Source organism: Rhinolophus hipposideros, assembly GCF_964194185.1.
Source record: "Rhinolophus hipposideros genome assembly, chromosome: X".
Taxonomy (NCBI): Eukaryota; Metazoa; Chordata; class Mammalia; order Chiroptera; family Rhinolophidae; genus Rhinolophus; species Rhinolophus hipposideros.
Genome location: NC_138046.1, coordinates 90,852,725 through 90,876,535, shown reverse-complemented (window position 1 = coordinate 90,876,535; position 23,811 = coordinate 90,852,725). Strand labels below are relative to the sequence as shown.

At 36.0% G+C, this 23,811-nt stretch overlaps 1 protein-coding gene across 9 annotated transcripts in view; it reads left to right on the top strand.

Annotated features, from left to right (window-relative positions):
- KDM6A (lysine demethylase 6A) overlaps positions 1-23,811 on the top strand; it is a 213,356-nt gene that overhangs the window by 93,351 nt on the left and 96,194 nt on the right. For all 9 annotated transcript variants that reach the window (XR_013992908.1, XM_081041951.1, XM_081041952.1 and 6 more), the window contains exons 5-6: positions 4,666-4,724; positions 14,314-14,434. Coding sequence is in view for 8 of the 9 variants with exons in the window: in XM_081041951.1 (XP_080898077.1) it covers positions 4,666-4,724; positions 14,314-14,434 (180 nt within the window). In the remaining variant the exon portion in view is untranslated. The remainder of the gene's footprint in view (positions 1-4,665; positions 4,725-14,313; positions 14,435-23,811) is intronic.

The window sequence follows — 23,811 nt, the reverse complement described above, 5'->3', positions numbered from 1 at the left end:
CTTATACTGTTAATGGAAAAATAAAACTTAACTACCGTGTTTCCCTGAAAATAAGACCTAGCCGGACGATCAACTATAATGCATCATTTGCAGCAAAACTTAGTATAAGATCAAGTCTTATGTTACGTTACGTTATGTTGTTATATAAGACCCTGTCTTATAGTAAAATAAGTCATATTAATTTTTGCTCCAAAAGACACATTAGAGCTAATTGTCCAGCTAGGTCTTACTTTTGGGGAAACGCGGTACTTGCCAAGATTTATAAGCTTCTGGTTAATAGGGAGCATGCCTCATACTGATACTTTGTCACTTAGGGAACTGAGCTTAATAACTGAGTTTAAGTATTTGGTGATTTCACTTTACTGTGGATGAAAAAGGGGCCGCATACTAAACCTGACAAGCTCAGGGGAAGGCCAGCATGGCAGGCCCTGCAAACTCAGAGACCGAAAGTAACCACATAGGACGGTCTGAGCATAAAACTTTCTAACTAAAAGTGGGTCATGACTGGTAGTCACCATCCTTGGCCTATAGCTATCTTGACAAAGGTCAGTCTTTACCTTAAGTGATCCTGTCATCTTTTTGTATCTGAAATAACCTACCCTTGGAATGTCAGAGTAATCCCTTTTTCCGGACCCCTCAGGGCACAACACATAGAGCACCAGAACCCCTCATGGTTAATCTTGTTTCCCAAATACCATCTCTATGTACTGTAAATGTTATTAATAATTAACTGTCCTGTGCCCACCAATGTAAAGAAGTATGTGTCTCTCCCTTTTACTTTTTATCTAATCCCAGAGATTTCCCCTCTTTGCTTTCTCCCACCCACTTAATCTACCACCAGTGGACTTCATGTAACCCTTCTTACATTTACTCCTTTGATTGTAACATATAAAATAAGCTGCAAAACTGTCATTCTCCAGAGCATTTTCTTAATCCGTTGAGATTTTGCTTCCTGGCAATTGTGGTCAGTTTGGCTCAAATAAACTCATTAAAGTTCTCTACAGGTTGGGCATTACTAAACCTTGGGGGAATCTGCTATGTGGAAGGCACTGTGCTAGGTGATTACAGATACGCAGACGCTTAGCACTCCTGCCTTTATGACATTTTTGTGTGATGTTATTTTGTCAAGTAACAAAAATATAGTAGAGTGAGCTCTGTAGGCAGACCTAGATTCATTTTCTGTGTCTGTCACTAAGTATGTCTGTTTGAGCAAGTTGCTTAATCTCGCTGATCCTTGTTTTTCATTCTATAAATGAGGCCTTCTGCCACCCCATAGGGTTGTTAGAAGCTTTAAAAAGAAATGTTCGCATTTTGCATAAAATTAAGTTCTTTCTATTACATAATGATATCATATGATAGAGATATTGTGCTAAGGCCAAACTTAGAGATTGGAAAGAGTACCTCTGGTTTGAGGTGGTTGAAGCAGCAGAGCCTCATGGGAAAGATGACATTTAAAATGGATCTTGAATAATTGTTAAAATTTATTACAGTGCCAGGGATGGGGATAAGATTTCCTAGAGGGGGAAGGATGAACTAGGAACAAAGTAAAAAGTTGGGAGAAGGCAGGTATGTCCTGAAAGCAGAAATGTCCCTCAATAAACTCATTTCCACCTTACCCCATACCTCCTTCTCTGGGCAGTTACCTTATTGGTGAAAGGCATTATCTGTTGTTATTCAACTATGTTCTGGTCCCCTCCCTCTCCTCTACCTAAGAAGACAGTTGTCTTTCAAATTAGACCTTCTGGGTAGAACACTTCATGACTATGCATTAATTACTCCGGCATTCTGAATATTCCTTTTCTCTCAAACTCCCCGCCCCCCACTAGGATGCATACTTCTTGATGGCAGGAGAAGTGTATTTTAATCAGTTTGGCTTGTGCAACCTTTGAGTATTGTCGTTGACACCGAATAAATGCGCAACTTATTTCAGGGGATGGGGTGGTAAATAAATGACCTTATTAAAACCATTTCCAACTAAATTTTAAATTAAAAAAAAAATGAACTTTTGAGCTAGATGCTCTCTGAGACCTTTGTGAATATCTGTAGCATGTAATTTTCTCATTTAGAAAGTTGGGGGTAATGAGTATTTAATGAAATTAAATGTTCAGATTTAGTACCTTTTAAGATGGTTCATATTTTGCCATGTATAATGCGCACTTTTTTGCCCAAGTTTGTGAGAGAAAAATACGGATGCGCATTATACATGTGTAGTACTAATTCCATATCTATATAAATGTTTTTAATTCTTTTATTTATGCTTATTAGTTAAAAGTGTAACTCTAGAAATCAATAATGATATCCGTATGCAAAATAATACCCTGGAATACTATAATTGGTTTTGTTGAACTTCCGATGAACTTGCAACGATGAAGAGAGTTCTTGGCCTTGTATGATATGTAAATATCGTCAATTTGTAAATTTGTTACTGATATATAAAATTTCTTGTACCTTGTATCTGTTCTTGTGTTTTGTAATTATTTGTTACATAAAACTTCTTATATCATAATATGTTAAAAAATAAATGCTAAATTCCTTTATAATACAAAAAACAAGTAACTAAATGAAAACAAAAATTTGAATTAAAACGAAAGACTTTTTCCCCCTGAAAGTTTGGGCCAAAAATGTGGGTGTGCATTATATACGGGAGAGCATTATACATAGCAAAGTATGGTACTTAAGAAACATTTTTCATTGTTTCCCGAAAGGTACTTAGAATTCAAAGGAAATGCACAATATAGTCCCAGAACAAATTTTAATATTAAAAGAAATTATTTCATGCCACAAACTAATCCATCTGTTTATACTTTGGGCTTTAGACATCACTGATTCTTTTTTTCCAAGTAGTGACTGACAGCAGTTGTGGAATAAGTACTCTGGATCCCTCACATCTAGGACAAGATGACTGAGGAATGTTCTACTCTGTCTACTAGAGGTCCCCAGCAGGATTGAATCCCAGTTGCTCACAGCTGCATAACCAGCCATATTGAACCCTTTGTTGGTTTCCTTCCTTGTCCCACCTCAGTTCTCCATTCCCTTGCTGGTGCTTACGAGAGTAATTTCCCAAATAAACTACTTGTACTAACAACCCCCCCTTTTTAGAAAAATTTTATTGGGGAATATTGGGGAACAGTGTGTTTCTCCAGGGCCCATCAGTTCCAAGTCGTTGTCTTTCAACCTAGTTGTGGAGTGCACAGGTCAGCTCCAAGTCCAGTTGCCGTTTTTTCAATCTTTAGTTCCAGGGGGCACAGCCCACCATCCCATGCGGGAGTTGAACCGGCAACCTTGTTGAGAGCTCGCGCTCTAACCAACTGAACCATCCAGCGGCCCCATCCGAAAGCTCAGCGGCACCTCATTGTTTTCAGTCTAGTTGTGGAGGGCGCAGCTCACCAGCTCATGTGGGAATTGAACCAGCAACCCTGTTTTTCAGAGCTTGAGCTCTAGCCAACTGAGCCATCCAGCTGCCCCTGTACTAAAAACCTTTTGTTTCAGGGTGTGCTTCTGGAGAAATGCAGCCCAAGACAGTATGGGAAGAAACATTTCAGTAAGAGTTTAAAATGTTCAAGTTTTATAATCCAGGTTTGGAGAAGTTTGTTCACAAAGATCAGTGTGAAAGCTTTACTTTTTTTAATAGGGAAGATTTACTAAAACAGATATGCTTTTTTATCAATAAAACACATAGTAGGTACTCAAACATTTGACCTTTTTGACAAAAGGGAGTAGTATAGGTAGGTAGTTTGTATTTGGAGGCCAGAGGTCATAATGAGTCTGGCTAAGTATCTCTGTTTTGTACTGAAAAAGGAATCACTGATGTTTAAGCCCAAAATGCAAATGACTAAGTGTCATTTTAGCATGTGATTTTTTTTTTTTTTTTAGTATATGTGCTGCCGAAGCAAGCACAAGTGATTTTTTTTTTAATACTAAAATTTGTTCTAAGTTCATATTGTACATTTATTTTGAATTATAACTACCTTCCTGGCAACACTGAACATAAAATTAAATCCAGTTCAAGAAACAGAACCAGAGAAAGAAAACAGAGATGCCAGCAAGAGAGAATAAGATAGCACAGACCAAGCATTGTATTATTTCTTAATAATAGGTTTTTATTGTAGATTTGCCCATAGAATTCTGCGGTCAAATTTTTTATTTCAGGAGTAGGTTTGTTTAAAAAGAAACCGGAGAATCTCTCCAAGTTGATTGGATTCTGTGCCATGTCTTGCCTCAGTACTGTTATTTTGGTGTTTTAAAAATATATTGCGAGCATTTGAGATCTTGCTCCCCAACATATGTCATCAGTTTAGCTCAAGTAAACTCTTACAAAAATTCAAAAAAAAAACACCCCACATGTATATTGCAAATATATTGTAATGCAGGATAGAGTTTTACATCTTGGATACCATACTTTATATCAGGGGTGTCCAAACTTTTTTCAACGGTTTTCACCAAGGACTATATAACCAAACAGCCGGGCCACTCACCCGAGGTGAAGAACGTATTGCCTCACCTAGTTTATTTAAGTAAACTAAATATATTTTTGGAATTTGCTGCGGGCCAATTAAAAATGGATTGCGGGCCGCAGTTTGGACACCCCTGTTTTATATTAATAATGTCATATGCATTAAACATAAATGCTTTTCCTAAAAGTCGTCTTTTTCCCTTTCTTTACAGAATGCTGCCTTTTTATATGGTCTTGGTTTGGTCTACTTCCATTACAATGCATTTCAGTGGTAAGTTCACATAAAACTAATAACTCCAGTTGTTTCCAGTAAATGACTTGTTTTGTTTCTGTTTTTTGTTTCATATTGTGTGTGTTGTGTGTAATAAATACAAACTATTTTAATGTCCCTGTGCCTACATTTTTTTCAGTAATCTCTTGAAATGATTAGATTGTTACTTCAGAGATGTTGACACACTATGTTATTAGAGTTGCATGTATCCTAAAAGAATCTGGTATAAGATTCTGATTAAAGAAGACTTAGATTAAAAAGCTTTTGGAATTTCTTAGTCACTCATTATGGACTAGTGGTCCCCAGCTTATTTGAACTGGAGAATGACTATGCTGTCAGATCTCAAGGTCTGTGGATAAATGATCTAGGATGACCTAGTTTTACCTTTTCAGATTTCTAGACAAGATTGACCCCTCTCTCCCCTCTCCTGTCCCCAATATACAAACCAGTACACATGCATGCACGCACACAGGTGCTCGTTTTTATCAATTTCCGGTAACTAGGCACTCAATTCTTTCTTTTATAAAATACCATCTTCAGAGTCAGAGATTAAATACCCCGTTTCCCCGAAAATAAGAACTAGCTGGACAGTGAGCTCTAATGTGTCTTTTGGAGCAAAAATTAATATAAGACCTGGTGTTATGTTATGTTATGTAAGACCCAGTCTTACAGTAAAATATGACTGAGTCATATTAATTTTTGCTCCAAAAGATGCATTAGAGCTGATTGTCCAGATAGGTCTTATTTTCGGGGAAACACGGTATGATAGGAATATATAAGATTTTATAAACTCTAAAGTGTAGGGCCCTTTTATTACGGTCTTTGTCCCATTGTTGTTTTCCTGTTTGTCAGACCACAATAGCATTCTCCAATGGAAAGAACATATAATAGAATTTGAAGTGGAAGATTGGTATTCTGGCCTCAGTGCTGCCAGTTAGTTTGATCTTGGGTTAAATAAGCTCCCTAGGTCTGTTTCCTCATTTGTGTGTGTGTGATCTTTTAAAAGTACATTGTAATCACTTGCCTTTTCTACTTTATAGAGTTTTGATGATCAAATAAGCTAATGTACATTTTGTAAACTGTAAAGCCCTATGTAGAGATTTTTTTTATTTGAAGCGTATCTGACTTTGTCAGTTATTCTCCATAATTTTAAACTGAGTGAATGCTGTGAGAGTCCAAAGGAAGGTTTTGGCCAAAGATTATAACCCTGCAGTATACCTTTTGGGCACCCTGAATATTGCAGAACTTTTAAATATGCATTGGCAGTGATTTGTTATGGTTTCCCTGAAATTGAAACTTTAGAAATCGGTGACTTCTATAAACTTTTTCTTTCCTCTTTGCTCTTGGTCTTAGAGATAACTTAGTCTTTCCTCTTAATTTTGTAGATGAAGAAAGCAAGGGGTATGTGTGTAACTCAGTATCATGTAACTGTTTAATTAGTGGCAGAAGCAAGCTTACACTCAGATTCCCCAATCTAATATTTTTTTCTATTATACTGTATCCCCAAGTTTGAAGATTGACAAGTAGTTATTTTTTAATCAGTATTTATAGTTCTTCTTCTGGGCACATTGGTGCATTCTTTATGGACAGCCAGAAGTCATTTAGGTGACACCCAAGACAAGAACCTCTACAGTTTAAGAATGGACATGTATACCTCACACCAGCCAGTTTTCACCTACCTGTGTGATAACTTGTGAGTTCCCTGTAGATTAAAGATAGCATAAAATCAGTAAGGTAAAGCCATCAGTTCAAAATTGAATTGCTTTAATAAGTTGACCATGTCAACTTTTAGGGGGCTTGTACCCTGTTTCCCTGAAAATAAGACCTAGCCGGACAGTCAGCTCTAATGAGTCTTTTGGAGCAAAAATTAACATAAGACCCAGTCTTATTTTACTATACTATATGACCAAGTCTTATATAATGTAATGCAATGTAATTAATATATAATACTGTGTCTTACATTAATTTTTGCTCCAAAAGGCGCATTAGAGCTGATTGTCCGGCTAGGTCTTACTTTCAGGGAAACACGGTAGCTGTGCAGAATTATATGATTTGATTCTTTTTTTTTTTTTTTTATAAAAAAATTAACCATTTTAGCCTTTTTTTAAAAAATTGTTTATTGGGGAATATTGGAGAACAGTGTGTTTCTTCAGGGCCCATCAGCTCCCAAGTTGTTTTCTTCAATCTAGTTGTGAAGGGTACAGCTCAGCTCCAAGTCCAGTTGCCGTTTTCAATCTTTAGTTGCAGCAGGCGCAGCCCACCATCGCATGCAGGAATTGAACCAGCAACCTTGTTGTTGAGAGCTCGAGGTCTAACCAACTGAGCCATCCAGCTGCCCCTCTGGCAGCTCATGAGCAGCTTGTTGTCTCCAGTGTAGTTGTGGAGGGCGCAGCTCACTGGCCCATGTGGGAATCGAACCAGTAACCCTGTTGTTCAGAGCTCGTGCTCTAACTAACTGAGCCATCCGGCTGCCACAATGACTTGATTCTTTATCTACATATGATTGCTATATCCTTCAGTTGACCTAAGAAATGAAACTGAATGATGTAAAGATAGTACAATGTCAGAATTAATGAGTGCCTTCTGGTCTGTCGATCCTATCCAGGTCACCACCATTTTCTCATGTCTTGAGTTTCAACTCTAGCTGCTTCCTAAAATGATATCTCTCACACCTTGTCTGAATCCATCATGACTGTGTATTTTCTCTCTTGCTGGTTAATGTTTTTTTACAAACTCGGTGCCCCAACTTTTGCCTTAACTTACCTTGCTATTTCTCAAACAGCCACAAAATTAGAAAGCATGGAGTAGGTACTTGGTGAGAGTTTTAGACAGCCTTAACTTATAGAAACTTCCTTAGGTTAAAACTGTATTTGTGTTTTAGCTGGTTTCATTTATGGATAGCTATTAATTGCTGGGGTCAGCCGTTTTTCTTTTTGTTAAGTTTCACACCAAACTGGTATTGTCAGCTCTAAGGATTTGCCTAGGATGTGTCAGAATGTTGTATCTGGTATGTTTATAAGTTAAGTAAAATTTGATATTCAGTAATGGTGTCTGTTGGTATTTGATTAGATTAAGTATTTGATAGTATGCATGACCAACGTGTGTTGGGGTTGGTGACAGTGACTTATTATATTATTAAGGACAATTTCATTACATATAGTTTTTATCTGTTAATATCTTTGTCTTGTTTCTTGCCATGTTATGCGGCCCATTTTTTCTTTTGGAGTTAACGTTATTGGTTAGCTTCTACCGTGTTTCCCCGAAAATAAGACCTAGCCAGCCAGTCAGCTCTAATGCGTCTTTTGGAGCAAAAATTAATATAAGACCCAGTCTGATTTTACTATAATATAAGACCGGGTATAATATAATACAAAATAATATAATGTAGTATAATATGATGTAATAATATAAGGCCAGGTCTTATATTAATTTTTGCTCCAAAAGACGCATTAGAGCTGATTGTCCGGCTAGGTCTTATTTTCGGGGAAACAGGGTAGATCAGTTTTAGTTGTTTGGTCAGTTTTTCTAGTTTCAGTTGAGCCTCTTAGAAAAGCCAGTGTAAGAAAGTAGTAGAGCAACTGCTATATCCTCATTGGACTTAGCATGAGCATGATTATTCAGTTTTACTGTTATCCTACTCAATCTGGAACAAAACTTTTTAAAAGATGTCCAGAGAAGGGAAGGCATAGAAGCACAAAGTAAAATGGAGGTATCAGAGAACTAGACTCAGTCTCTATAAAGGTGTTCCTTTACACGTGCATGAATGCATACCCATGCCTTCACTTGTTCTTGTTTATGAAAGTAGTGAATTGCTAGATGTACTTTGAACTGAGCTTCCCCTTGCCTTTTTAGTAAAAAAAACTATTTCCTTGGGTGAGAGGAATTGAAATACAACAGTAAATTATTCCAACTCTTAGCTAAATTTCCTAAATATGTCATTGTCCCACCCCCCTCCCCCCCAGGAAATCCTTATCAGTCCTACCTCTAACCTGTAATCTTTTGTATTCCTGTTGATCAATATCAGAATGACTTTGTGGTGGCAAATCTAAGAGAGAAATAATTCTGTGTTAGAGGCATGGGATTTTGGAAATTAAGCTCCCCAATATAATTGATAGGCCTGGTAAGGAAAGGTTGTGATTATTGTTGTGTTGACATGGAAAAGGGAATGAGGTAGAGGTGGGTTAAAAAGGACAGAAGTGTTAACACATTACAAGTGAAGTTTCTTTAGGATTCATTTCTCTGGCATTGTACCAATCACAAGTGTTCTTAGGAGTGTAGGATTCTCTGCTCTTCTGTGTAGTCTCTGGTTTGGGTGCAACTGTAAACCTAATGTAGTGAGTGGTACCATTGGTCCTGAGGCTTGTATAGCGTGGAATCTGGCAAAAACTTAATATTTAATATATATTTTTCAGCTGTCATAATGCAAACAAATGCTCTTAGATCAAAAGTTTAAGTATGGTTCTATTAAAATAAAACAGTTCATGTTAACATGTATTGACTTTTATGTACACTTCGCTTTTGAAAGAAGTAACAGATAAATAAGGCAGTTTTGGTAAAGTTCTGCTTACCATGGACAAATATGTTGGCAGAGAGAATTTAGAAGGGCTTAGACTAAGCTTCGGGGACATTATGGATAAAACATAAATCTTGCAGTAGGGAACGGAAAAAAGTATCCTGTCTAGAGTGATGAAATGAAGACTGGCTAGAAGAGGGCAAAAGAGGCAAGAGGTAATACATTAGCAAATGTCAGTGTGAATAACCCAGTGTATGATATTTCTAACTTAGCCTCACATTTAAGATCCTCTCTGATTCCACCTCAAATGATCCTTTTAGCCTTAACTGCTCCCCTAAATACATTCTTTGTGTCAGTCACACTGTATTAACATTTCTTTGAAAACATCTTGAACAGTTTTTACCTATATAACTTTGTTTGTACCATCTATTTGGCCTGCCTTTTGCTTCCCTCTCCACCTTTAAAAAAACTTACCTGTCTTTTTGATTACTTCATCAAGTCTTTCTATTTGTGTCACTTAAAAGTGAATCTCTAAATATCCATATGTATAGCAGGGGTGCTAAAAAATATATATATACACGACTTGTATTCATCTTTTGTTATCGGTATACATTATGACAATTTTAATACAGTTTTTTCCTCTCTTAAAATGTGTATACATTTTTTGGAACCCTCTGTACATACATTATATCTATATCTATGGAAGTATATCTGTTGTGTATGTATGTGTTATTACTGACTTAGAGCTGGGATATTCTCTCTTTTATTGGTATGAAATTTTGTGGAATTTAGTTCATTTATTCCTTCGGATAGCTCTGAGGGAAATCTCTAGACTCAGCTTTTATTAGCCTCAGAAAACTTATTATGTCTCTTTCCAAATGTACTGTGCTAGGGACATTTAGCTAATATATTAACAATTATTTTTAGTATAGTTTAGTAGAGTTCCAAAGGAGGCTGTTTTAAAATAACTTTTTTGAAATAGTATTAAAAATGACCATTGTTTTAAAATATAATTTAGCACATAATGTGTTTTTCATAGGTAGTGCTATTGAGGTTTTAGCTTTCTATCATTTCTTTTTTAAATTGTTAAATTGTTAACAAAACATTAAGTGCAAAAAATTGTAAGCTGAAAATCTGTAGAAATAATTTTGGTGTTAGGAAAAAAACTACATTCTTTTAGATTTTAAGGAAAAATGCCAGTGATACGTACAGCAATATGCACCTTTTCTGTTTCAGTAGAGAATGTACTTTAATAGTTGAAAACTATAAACCTTTCCAAGAATTGTATCATAAAAGTATTTTATAGTTTTCGGTAGTCATTTCTGGTGTTCTAAAATTCTCTGTCAATCAGGATACTGAGGTTAGCAGAATTTGCATGTGTTGGTGTTTGTGTTTAGCATGTGCTGTGGAGATCAAATTCTGGCTACATGTACTTTGGTGAGATATGAATGTGGTAAAATGTTGACTAACATTAGAATGTAGTCTGAGTGTTACCTATTTTCTCCACACACACTTTCCCTCTGAAATGCGCACATGCACACACAAACGCACACTCTTACGCTTTTTTCCTTTCCCCTCAGGGTGGGAAAAACTGAAGAAACTCACAGGAGAGAAAGATGGGTAAAAGTTTAGAAAATAAAATAAAAATGAACTTAGATGTATTTTGTCAAGATGAGGGGAACTGAGGGGAACTGTTTAGTAAAGAGACTGTGAAGTGGTTCCCCCTCCAAACACACACTCCAACTATAAAATTGATGGCATCCACAAACGTTTAAACTTAAACACTTTACTGTGTTATTTAGAAAATTAAAAATGAAAGAGGAACAATCTGCTTGGAAAAAGTGGAGACAGCATACCAATAGGTAGAGAATAAAATGATTTGATTATAGAATGGACTTAAGAGCTAGTTAATGCTAAGCAAAAGATAGTTGGTATTGAGTTTGGATGGTGAGTCTTAAAGGTGGAATAATGGATTTTGGGTGAAGCAGAGGAATGAAAATATTCCAGGTGAAGAGACCATCCTGAGGAGAAACTAGCCATGAGGGCCATAACATAAGGAAATTGCTGAGATAAGCCAGTTCACAGCTGAGGAGGAGCAATATTAGGGCATAACTGGGAATGGATATTTGGCTTAAAGTATCATAGTTAGTAGGTAGAGGAGCTACATGTTTGAGGAAGCAGGCGAGCCAGAGCAAAGCAGTCCTTAGGGAGCCTATTTCAGTAATCTAGTAATGAGATACTGAAGACTGAATCTGCAAGGTATTGAATTGGAGGGAACCTTTGGCCACACCTGTCATGGGCACTTTTGATAGTCCTTAAAGAGTAAACATAATGTGGCCCAGACTAGTGTGTTGGAACATGTGTTTTTTGCTTATAGGTTAATTTTTTTAAATTTCCAGTCTGTTAACATACATAGAAGAACTAGTTAAACCCGTATTTCTTTGCACTTGTATGACATTGTGCACTAAGTGGATAAGGTTGCTATACTAAAGGCACGTATGCAGTAAAACACATCTACAAAGAGTAGGTTTAGGGAAAGAGCTGGAAATAGAAACTGAGACCCAGAGTAAGAAATATTTCTCCCGATGTGTTGTTATTGCTGCTCTGTGTTCTTCTCCTGCTCTTCCTCACACCCGTCCTTAAACTGTTTTTCTTTTTTCTTTTATTCCTTTCTTTCTTTGCTACCTTCTGTTTCCATTTTGTTTTGTTTTTCCATTGATATCTTTGACTCAGGCCTGCCTGGGTTTTTTATTGGCACATGTGGGCATTACTTAGTCTGACCCTAGTTTTCTGACCCATACCATACGCTAAGGTTAATTAGGACTTTATGAAGCATTAGCCTTAATTTTTATTGCAAAATAAAACATACTTAGTAGAAAATACATAAACATAAGTATACATCTTAACATGTTGTTTATAAAATAAGCATTAATAACTCTCACTTGAGTCAAGAAATAAAAAAATTGCTACCACCCAGAAGCTTCCAAAAGCCTCTGCATGCTTTTCCCCAGTTGCATCATGTTTTAATTGGCATCATTTATTGCTGCAGTTGTTCCCTTCCTAACCTTTCTTATGCCTATACCCAAAAGGTGTTTTATCTTCCTCTACCTCTGCCTCTGCTCCCCACACAATTGCCTGTTGTGTTAGAAAGTGGTAACACTAGACATGACCAAGAGTACATAGAGGCTGAAGCTGCGGCTCCTCCTATTAGAAAGGTTTGAGAAAAGTACAAAGAGAACCTCTTAGCAGTTTGTAGATGAGTATCTTGAAGTCTGGTTTAGAGAAATCGGAAGCTGCCTTTGAATGAGAAGGGTAATTTACACCAATTCTTTCCTGTCAGGCCTTTGACTCCCCTTTCCTGCCTATACACATCAGATAATAAAGTAGATACAAACTGTAGCATACACACACACACACACACACACACACACACACACACACACACACACACTATGTATATAGTCATGGAATATAAAGTACAGCATAGGGACTATGGTCAATGGTATTGTAATATCTATGTAAGGTATCAGATGGGTAGTGGACTTGTTGGGGTTATCACTTTGTGAGAGGTGTAAATGTCTAATCAGTATGTTGTTTTTGTACGCCTGAAACTAATAAAGAAAATAAAAAAATAAATATGTAAAATACATAACTCCATTTAAGAAGCCATCTACTGACTCTGGTGGTAAACACATAATGTAAGATACAGATGATGTATTACAGAATTGTACACCTGAAATCTATGTAACTTTACCAACAGTCGTCACCCCAATAAATTTTAATTAAAAAAAAGAAGAAGAAACTGCCAAGTTCTTCAGGAAGAAAGTATTTAACCAGGTGTAAAGGTATTGATGCCAGACCTATAGCCCTCTACCCCTCACAATATACATTACCTTTTAGAACTCTTAATTTTATAATAAACATGTATATAACCACAGTTGTTTTGGGAAATCGATAATGCATGAATCAAAATGAAGTTACTTAATCACATAGGGTATATTGTGTTGCTCTACTTTGTGGTATGATATTTTGAAATTTTTGTATGAAAGACTGACATTTGTTTTGGAATCGTCTGAAATTCTAAATAGTCACCTTTGCGATAAGTAGAGGCAGAGAATAGTTGATAAAAAGCTTTGCAAATAACATATTAGCTTGTACTTAGGATAAGCCTTAAATCATGTAGAGAGATTTAAAATGATGTCTAACATACTATTATATCTGACATTATAATTTTCCAAATTTACAGTTGACATTTTTTCTTTCCATAACTTTAGCAATTTGGTTTTGAGTAATACACTCACATGTTAAGTGATACAAAAATATAGTCAGTGACAAGTGTCCCTTCCTCACCCTCCTAGTTGTTATATAGGTAATCGAGACCTTTTGCAAAAGATAAAATGTGAATTTGGGGCAAAGACAGACTGATAGACCAATGGAAAATGACGTATAATAGCGAACCCAGAAACAGACTCAAAAAATGTGCACATTTGATTTAGGACAAAGTCGCACTGCAGAGCTATGATGAAGGTGGTTTTTTCTACAAATGATGCAAGGGACTATTGGATATCTGTATGGAAAAAAAAAATGAAAACTGACCTCTACCTCATACCATATAAAAAATGAAGTGCAAATGTGTTGTAAACCTACATATGAAAGATAAAAATATAAATTTTTAAAAACACATTTTTATGGAATAGAGTAGAAACAGGATTAATCTTTCCTCTCTTAAAAACAAAACTATCCAATATGCCTCACCCTTTTATCCTCTAGGAAATTCCAGGAACAAATCAGTTAATTTGTACTGATAATTTAAGCTGTAAATATTATTTGAATAACTGAGAATAAACCCAACTGACCTTCCCTTTCCCCTTTTATGTTAGATTATATACATTGAATATGTAAAAGACACAGGTGCCCTATCCCAGTCTTTTTAAAAGAAAACCATTCAAATCATTTTTATAAAACTGTCATTTCCTTTAAAAAATACTGCATAAAGCAGAAGTTTGTCTGTGCTACCAAGCAAAAATTCATGCAAGTGTTAAAAAGTTAAGATATTTTATGTCTATATTCTTTCAGGGCAATTAAAGCATTTCAGGAGGTGCTTTATGTTGATCCCAGCTTTTGTCGAGCCAAGGAAATTCATTTGCGACTTGGGCTTATGTTCAAAGTGAACACAGACTATGAGTCTAGTTTAAAGGTAGGTTTGTTTTTTCCAAGATACAATGTTTTATTTTTGTGGGGTTTTTTTGGGGGTGTGGGTGTGTTAAATATTAGAGCATTGAGAAATGTTGCAATTTATATTGGCACGTCAACAGGAAATTTGAAATTTAAGTGAAAGAACTGTTTATCAGCTATGAACTGGAAAGAGACATAAGGTTGGGTTTCAGGGTACAAAGTAGTCAATTATGCTAAGGTATAGGCAACTAATTGCACCATTAAACTTTTTTTTTAAAGTTTTGATTGAGGTCTGTCATCAGGAAAGGGTGAAGGTTTCAGTCTCATTTTGGACATCTGAATCGCCCCCACCATAAATGATTGGCCATCATAGGAGTCAGAAGCAGCTGCTTCAGAACACTGTCTCTGACTGAATTGTTGACCATTTATTTCTATTAGTCTCACTAGAAATCTTTCTACCTCTACCAGCAGGGCATATGTCATATCTAAATTGTTTTAAAAAGTGTTCTCTGAAAGTCATTTATACTGCTGGTTTGCGAGTATAAACATTGTTGGTTAAATATTTAACTATTTAACTTTCTATGGAAATTTGATATTTCTCAAATTTTTCGTTGAGCTCCTTGTGCTGTCTGCCATCATTTTAGGTATCACTGGGCTTTTCATGAATATAGTGCTTCTCTGCATGACAAAAGCATTGCTTTTTGAAAGGATTACAAGTTCTAGGGAAAAAAGTTTTAACTTTTTGTGAATTTATGGATATTTAAAATGGTTGCCATGTTCTAAATAGCTCCCATGCAGATTATCTTGATTTTGAAGGGCAGGAGATAAATAAAGAATGATAAATAATGACTGTATCGTAGGTTATACTGTATTGTGCCGTGTGTAATGTGCTCCCGTGTATAATGTGCACCCACATTTTTGGCCCAAACTTTCAAGGGGAAAAAAATCTTTTCGTTTTAATTTGTTAATTCAAGTTTTATTTGTTTACATTTAGGTACTTGTTTTTTGTATTACAAAGGAATTTTAGCATTTATTTTTAACATTATAGTAGAAGAAATTTTATGTATCAAATAATTATAAAACATAAGAACAGATACAATGTATTAATACAAGAAATTTTTATGTACCAGTAACAAATTTACAAATTTATGATATTTACGCATCATAGAAAGCCAAGAACTTTTCGTCGTTGAAAATTCGTTGTAAATTCAACAAAACCAATTATCAGTATTCCAGGGTATTATTTCGCATATGGATCTTTATTGATTTCTAGAGTTACGTTTTTAACTCATAAGCATAAATAAAAGAATTTAAAACATATATACGGAATTAGTACTACCCATGTATAATGCGTATTCTATTTTTCCCTCACAAATTTCAGCAAAAAGGTGCTCATTATACATGGCAAAATAAGGTAATTTCAATCCACTAAAAAGGAACCTACTGAAGGCTTTTTAAAAACCATATTTAAGAGTGTCAAATTGTTCTAGAATTTCAAAGTAGACAATGATGCAAATACGTGTCTGTCTTTCCTGAGTTTATGAGAATAGTGCTGATGGTAAGAAAAAGAGAAATACAACCACAAACACTAAAACAAGTAGATTGTGAAGTACTTAGGTCACACAGTTGTCAAAGGTAAGTGCTTGAGGAATAGGCCCTGAGGATAAATAAGATATGCCTGGAAAAAATACGAGTTTTCCTTAAGCTTAGAGCAGCATTTCTCAGACTATATACTATGGAATGTGAGTGGATTAGAAATGGAAAATAAGTTCAACTATGTCCCCTTGCATATTTTCCCCTCCTTGGGCAGTGTATGTTAGTTAACAAAGACTGGAAAATGCCTTATAATACAAAATACACTTACTTGAGTATATTATAATATTGTTACAACATACCTATTATGTGTTGTTGAAGAAGTGTTTTGGGCAGTAGTTTGGCAAGTGTTGCTCACAAAATATACAAGATATGACAAGTTCGGGAACTTGTAACAGTGTTGATAAACTTTTTTGATATCAGAGGGATTATTCATTTTGAATTTGTACCAACTGGACAGGTAACCAGGTTTACTATTTGGAAGTGTTGAAAAGGCTGCGTGAGAAAGTTAAATGACCTGAACTTTTCGCCAACAATTCATGGCTCTTGCATCACGACAGCGTACCAGGTCACATGGCACTGTCTGTGAGGGAGTTTTTAGCCAGTAAACAAATAACTGTATTGGAACACACTCCCTAGTCAGCTGATCTGGCCCCCATGACTTCTTTCTTTATGTGAAGATAAAGGAAATATTGAAAGGAAGACATTTTGATGACCTTCAGGACATCAGGGGTAATACGATGGCAGCTCTGACATCATTCCAGTAAAAGACTTCCAAAATTGCTTTGAAGGGTAGACTAGGTGCTGGCATCGATGCATAGCTGCCCAAGGGGAGTACTTCGAAAGTGACTGTAGTGATACTCAGCAATGAGGTATGTACTGTGTTTCCCCGAAAATAAGACCTAGCCAGACCATCAGCTCTAGTGCATCTTTTTGGAGCAAAAATTATATTATGTTATGTTATGTTTTATTTATTATATTATATTATATTATATTACATTACATTAATGATATTATACCCGGTCTTATACCAGACCTGGTCTTATATTAAAATAAGACTGGGTCTTATATTAATTTTTGCTCCAAAAGACGCATTAGAGCTGATGGTCTAGCTAGGTCTTACTTTCGGGCAAACACGGTAGCACTTTTTTTTAGGATGAATTTGCAAACTGAATTGTCTGACCTCGTATTTGAGTGGAAAAAAGTAATCAGGTATATCTTTAATTATGGAATGTTGATATCTCTGAATATTGGTACACTGGTATCTTAATTCTGTGCATGCAAAGCTGTTTCCATGAAGGTGTCATTATTTAAAATCCCCTTTAATCAGGAGAAACAGTGTTGGACAGTGTTCCACGGCTAACTGAAAGTATTCCTGCTTATTCATGTTCAACAGAAACCTTCCTGTATATAACTAATTTGTTCAGGCATAGTTGAAGACTAACCAAACCTTCAAGTCATAGCGATTTTAGCAAAATTGCCTTAAGTAAGTGCACTCTTCTTGTTTTGGGCCTTTTTTCCATTTATTTAAAACATTTTATATCATACTGGTGTTTATTTCATTTGTATGAAAATAGAAAAGAATTTTAGGAGTCCTTGATACTTGTGTTCCCCATAATGAAAAGGTTTCATTTGATTTTTATCTCATCTTTTTTTAAAAAGTTTTTATTGGGGAGTATTGGGGAACAGTGTGTTTCTCCAGGGCCCATCAGCTCCAAGTCATTGTCCTTCAATTTAGTTGTGGAGGGTTCAGCTCAGCTCCAAGTCCAGTCGCTGTTTTCAATCTTAGTTGCAGGGGTCGCAGCCCACCATCCCATGCGGGAATTGAACTGGCAACCTTGTTGAGAGCTTGCACTCTCATCAACTGAGCCACCCGGTCGCCCCTCTGGAAGCTCAGTGGCAGTTCGTTGTCTTCAAACTAGTTGTGGAGGGTGCAGCTCACCGGCCCATGTGGGAATCGAACTGGCAACCCTGTTGTTCAGAGCTCGCGCTCTCACCAACTGAGCCATCTGGCCGCCCATGATTTTTATCTCATCTTGATATTGGCTTTTTAAGGCTTCTTTCTCCAGTATTCCTTGTTTATTTACAGGAGAATTTTAGGCATCAACATTTTTAGTTGAGGAGATGGTATTTCCATATATTACTATAAGTGCTGAGCATTTAGTGTACATGAAGTAGGAGGAATCAGAAGGAATGATATGACCCTTTCCCTTTACTTGGCTTCTAATTTTCCTAAAGACTGACTATGGCTACTACTTTATCTTCATATAGATAGATGTGGAACTTCTGATGACTTTTCCATTATATAAAACTCTTGTCTAGCAGAAAGTGTTGGTATTCGATGCTTTGGCCTGCAAACTCAGAAACTTCAACTCAAGCTGGTTAAAGTAACAACAAAAAGAGTAGCTACTGTAATGTGAAGTCCCATCTTCAGGATTGGTTGATTGAACTGATCCAAGGTTTCATCAAGGATTCATTTTCTTCTCTGTTCTGTGTTGGCTTATTTTTAAGTATGTTGCCCGATACAATGAAAGTGAGGTTATTCCTTTTTCATGTCTCATATGGAAAGGTATTGCAGAGTAGCGGCATAGATGCTTAGTGTAATATTGGCTTTTACCGTGTTTTCCTGAAAATAAGACTGGGTCTTGTATTAAGTTTTGCTCCAAAAGACGCATTAGGGCTTATGTTTAGGGGATATCATCCTGAAAAATCATGCTTGGGCTTTTTTTCCGGTTAGGTCTTATTTTTAGGGAAACACAGTAATAGGTGCTCAATAAATATCTGCTAATCATTTCATAGAGAAAGATTCTGACTTTCTTTGATCTTTTCAGGAATACCTCACTTTGTATCTTATTGGCTAGAAATAGGCCATGTGGCCATTCTCAATTTCTTACCAAAGATGTGGTTACTCTTAGACCAGTTATGCCCAGTTTTGAGCAGGGCTCAATTCCTTAAATACACTTTTGGTGTGGGGGTGGTATGAACAATCTGTACATTACAGATTAGGTTTTCTCTACCTCATTTCCTTTCCCTCTGCCCAAAGAGGGTGATATTGCCTATACAGTATGTTTTAGATGGTAAAATATTTAAATAAAGTACAGTTTATTTTCAAATAGATTCCTTCTTTTCACCCACACATGAAATACTTTCCAGGCCCTCCTGTTTTATTTCTATCTCTGGTAATAACGTTTCTCCCAAAATGTCTCTCTGAAACAGATTCATTCTGTTTTGGTACTATGTAAACAGCTTTCAGAGCAAGCAAATTTAGTTTTAAAATTTGACCCTACCATGTAACTAATTGTGTGACCTTGGGCAACATGCCTAACTCTTCTGATCGTCTTTGAGTCTTTAGGACTGGAATAACTGTACCCACCCCACAGATTGTTGTAATGATTAAACAAGATATATATGGAAGTATCTGACAAACAACGATTTTCAACCCTTTCTTTTTTAGTTCTCAGTTTATAAACCATGTCTACCATATTTAAAATTCTTCTGATTTGGTGTCAGTGTAGATATTATTTGTGAAAATAATGCTTGTATTTTGTTACTTTGCCCATCCTTAGAAATGTTTAGTTAATGCCCAGCTTACTTTTTAATCATATGGTCTTATTTTTCCATGAAATTGGCTAATGAGATATCATGTGGTTAGTGAGTGGTGGAGGTACCAATTCTTTTTTTCTTTTTTTATTTAATAAATTTGTATTGGGGAACAGTGTGTTTCTCCAGGGCCCATCAGCTCCAAGTCATTGTCCTTCAGTCTAGTTGTGGAGGGCGCAGCTCAGCTCCAAATCCGGTCACCATTTTCAATCTTTAGTTTCAGGGGATGTGGCCCACCATCCCATGTGGGAATTGAACCAGCAGGCTTCTTGTTGAGAGCTCGCACTCTAACCAACTGAGACATCTGGCTGCCCCACCAATTCTTAATTTATTAACTATTTTAATATTAATCTGAACCATAGTCCATTTCAGGGTGACATTTCTACATGATATTTGTTGTTTTCTTCCCTGCTTCGGATATCCTCCCAGGTAGGTTTAGTCATCTAGTTAACTTCATATAATTAATTCAGAATTTTTATTTCAATACTTTTTTTTTAGGTTCATTTCTTTTTACTAGTTTCATGTGCACAAAACAAAGTAATACCTAGACGTTTATCATTTATATCCCTCACACTGTGTAAACCCCCCATCCCCATCCATTATCCCTCTTATATCGCACACAGCCGTTATATTTCCACTGTCTCTATTCCTAATGCTGTGCTCTACTTCTGGTAAGTGTATACATACATACATACATACATACATACATACATACATACATACATATAAAATTATAGTTGGCATTCAATATTGTTCAGCCTCAGGTATACAGTGCAGTGATCAGGCATCTACATCATCCCTGAGGTGGTCTCCCTAATGAGACAAGTGTCCATCGGATACCCTACACAATCTTTACAACGTTATTGATTATATTCCCCAAATTGACTTTTGTAACGCCATGGCAATCTTGTGGTTACTGACTGCTTACTAATCCCCTCACCTTCTCCCCTATCACCAACCCCCCTCCCATCTAGCAACCCTGAGTTTTTCCTTTATGTCTCCGAAACTGTTTCTGATTAGTTCATTCACTTATTCTCTTTAGATTCCACAAATAAGTGAGAGCATATGGTATTTGTCTTTCTCTGTCTGACTTACTTCACTTAACATAATGTTCTCTAGGTCATCCATGTAGTTGCAAATGGTAAGATTTCTTTCTTCTTTATGGCTGCATAATACTCCATTGTATAAATGTACCACAGTTTCTTAATCCAGTCATTTACCGATGGGCATTTCGGTTGTTTCCATGTCTTGCCTATTGTGTATAATGCTGCAATAAACATAGGCGTGCATAAATTTTTTTGAATTAGAGTTTTGGATTTCTCCGGAGAGATACCTAGGAGTGGAATTGCTGGATCATAAGGTAGGTCTATTTTCAGAGTTTTGAGATACCTCCATACTGTTTTCCATAGAGGCTGCACCAATCTGCAATCCCACCAACAGTGCACAAGCGTTCCCTTTTCTCCACATCCTCACCAGCACTTGTTGTTTGTTGATTTATTGATGATAGCCATTTTGACTGGGGTGAAGTGGTATCTCATTGTGGTTTTTATTTGCATTTCTCTGATGCAAATTGATGGTTAGTGAGGTTGAGCATTTTTTCATATGTCTGTTTGCCATCTGTATGTCCTTTTAGGAAAAAATGTCTCTTCATGCCCTCTGCCCATTTTTTAATTGGGTTGTTTGTTATTTTGAAGTTGAGTTGACTGAATTTTTTTATGAATTTGTGATATTAACCCCTTATCAAATATATCATTGGCAAATATCTTTTCCCATTCAGTAGGATCCCTTTTTGTTTTATTGATGGTTTCCTTTGCTGTGAAAAAACTTTTTAGTTTGATGTAATTCCGCATGTTTATTTTTTCTATTAAAGTCCCTCGCACGAGGGGATATATCCGTAAAAATCTTGCTCTGGGTAATGTCTGTAAAGTTTCTTCCTATATTTTCTAATAGGAATTTTCTGGTTTCAGATCTTTAATTTAAGTCTTTAAGCCATTTTGAATTTATTTTTGTATTTGGTGTAAGGAGGTGGTCTAGCTTCATTTTTTTGCATGTGTCTGTCCAGGTTTCCCAGCACCATTTATTGAATAGACTGTCTTTCCCCCATCGTACATTCTTGCTTCCATTATCGTAGATTAAATGGCCATGTAGGCATGGATTTATTTCTGGACTCTCTATTCTGTTCCATTTATCTATGTGTCTATTTTTATGCCAGTACCATGCTGTTTTGGTTATTGTAGCCTTGTAGTATAATTTGAAGTCAGGTATAGTTATACCTCCCACTTTGTTCTTATTTCTCAAGATTGCTGAGGCTATCCGGGGTCTTTTTATGGTCCAATAAATTTTAGGATTATATGTTCTATTTCTGAGAAAAACGTCGTTGGTAGTTTGATAGGAATTGCGTTGAATATGCATATTGCCTTAGGTAGTATAGACATTTCAACTATATTAATTCTTCCTATCCATGAACATGGTATGTATTTCTATCTATTTGTATCTTCTTTCATTTCTTTCTTCAGTGTCTTATAATTTTCTGAGTACAGATCTTTTACTTTTTTGGTTAAATTTATTCCCAGGTGTCGCATAGTCTTTGGAGCAATTGTAAATGGGACTGTTGTTTTAATTTCTCCTTCTGATGTTTTATTATTGGTATATACAAATGCAACTGATTTCTGAATATTAATTTTGTATCCTGCTACTTTACTAAATTCATCTATCAGCTCTAATAGTTTCTTGGTGGAGTCTTTAGTGTTCTCTATGTATAGCATCATGTCATCTGCATATAATGACCATTTTACTTCCTCCTTACTGATTTGGATGCCTTTTATTTTTTTTCTTGTCTGATTGCTGTGGCTAGAACTTCCAGCACTATGTTGAATAGAAGCAGAGAAAGTGGGCATCCTTGCCTTGTTCCTGATCTTAAGAGGAATGGTTTTAGCTTTTCCCCATGGAGTATGATGTTAGCTGTGTGTTTATCATATATGACCTTTATTATGTTGAGGTATGATCCCTCTATTCCCACTTTCTTAAGGATTTTTATCATAAATGGCTGATGGATTTTATCAAATGCTTTTTCTGCATCTATTGATATGATCATGTGATTTTTATTTTTCATTGTGTTAATGTGGTGTACCACATTAATTGATTTGTGGATGTTGAACCACCCTTGCATACCAGGGATGAATCCCACTTGATCATGGTATATGATCTTTTTAATGTATTGCTGAACTCGGTTCGCTAATATTTTGTTGAGGATTTTTGCATGTACGTTCATTAGAGATATCGACCTGTAGTTTTCTATTTTTGTGGTGTCTTTGTCTGATTTTTGGATCAGGGTGATAGTGGTCTCGTAAAAAGTGTTTGGGTGCCTTCCCTCCTTCTGGATTTTTTGGAACAGCTTGAGGAGAATAGGTGATAATTCTTTTTGAATGTTTTGTAAAATTCATCTGTTCAGCCATCTGGTCCAGGGCTTTTGTTTGTTGGGAGATTGTTGATTACTGATTCAATTTCCCTGGTGGTAATCCGTCTATTCAGGTTTTCTGCTTCTTCTTGAGTTAGCCTTGGAAGGTTGTACGCTTCTAGAAAATTGTCCATTTCTTCCAGATTGTCAAATTTGTTGGCGTATAGTTGCTCATAGTAATGTCTTAAAATTTTTGTATTTCTGTGGTATCTGTTGTCACTTCTACTCTTTCATTTCTGATTTTATTAATTTGGGTCCACTTTTTTTTAATGAGTCTTTCTAAAGGTGTGTCGACTTTGTTTATCTCCTCTAAAAACCAACTCTTGGATTCATTGATCTTTTGTATTGTTTTTCTGTTTTTATTTATTTCCGCTCTGGTCTTTATTAGTTCCTTCCTTGTACTCACTTTGGGCTTATTTTGCTGTTCTTTTTCCAGATCCCTTAAGTGTGAAGATAAACTGTTGATAAGTGATTTTTCGAGTTTCTTTAGGTAGGCCTGCAATGCTATGAATTTCCCTCATGACTGCTTTCGCGGCATCCCATAAATTTTGTGTCGTCTTGTTTTCACTTTCGTTTGTCTCGAGATATCTTTGGATTCCTTCCTTGATCTCATGGTTGACCCATTCATTATTTAGTAACATGTTATTTAGCCTCCATGAATTGGTGTGTCTTCCAGTTTCTTTCCTGTAGTTTATTTTTAATTTCATAACACCGTGGTCAGAGAAGACAATTGGTATGATTTCAATTTT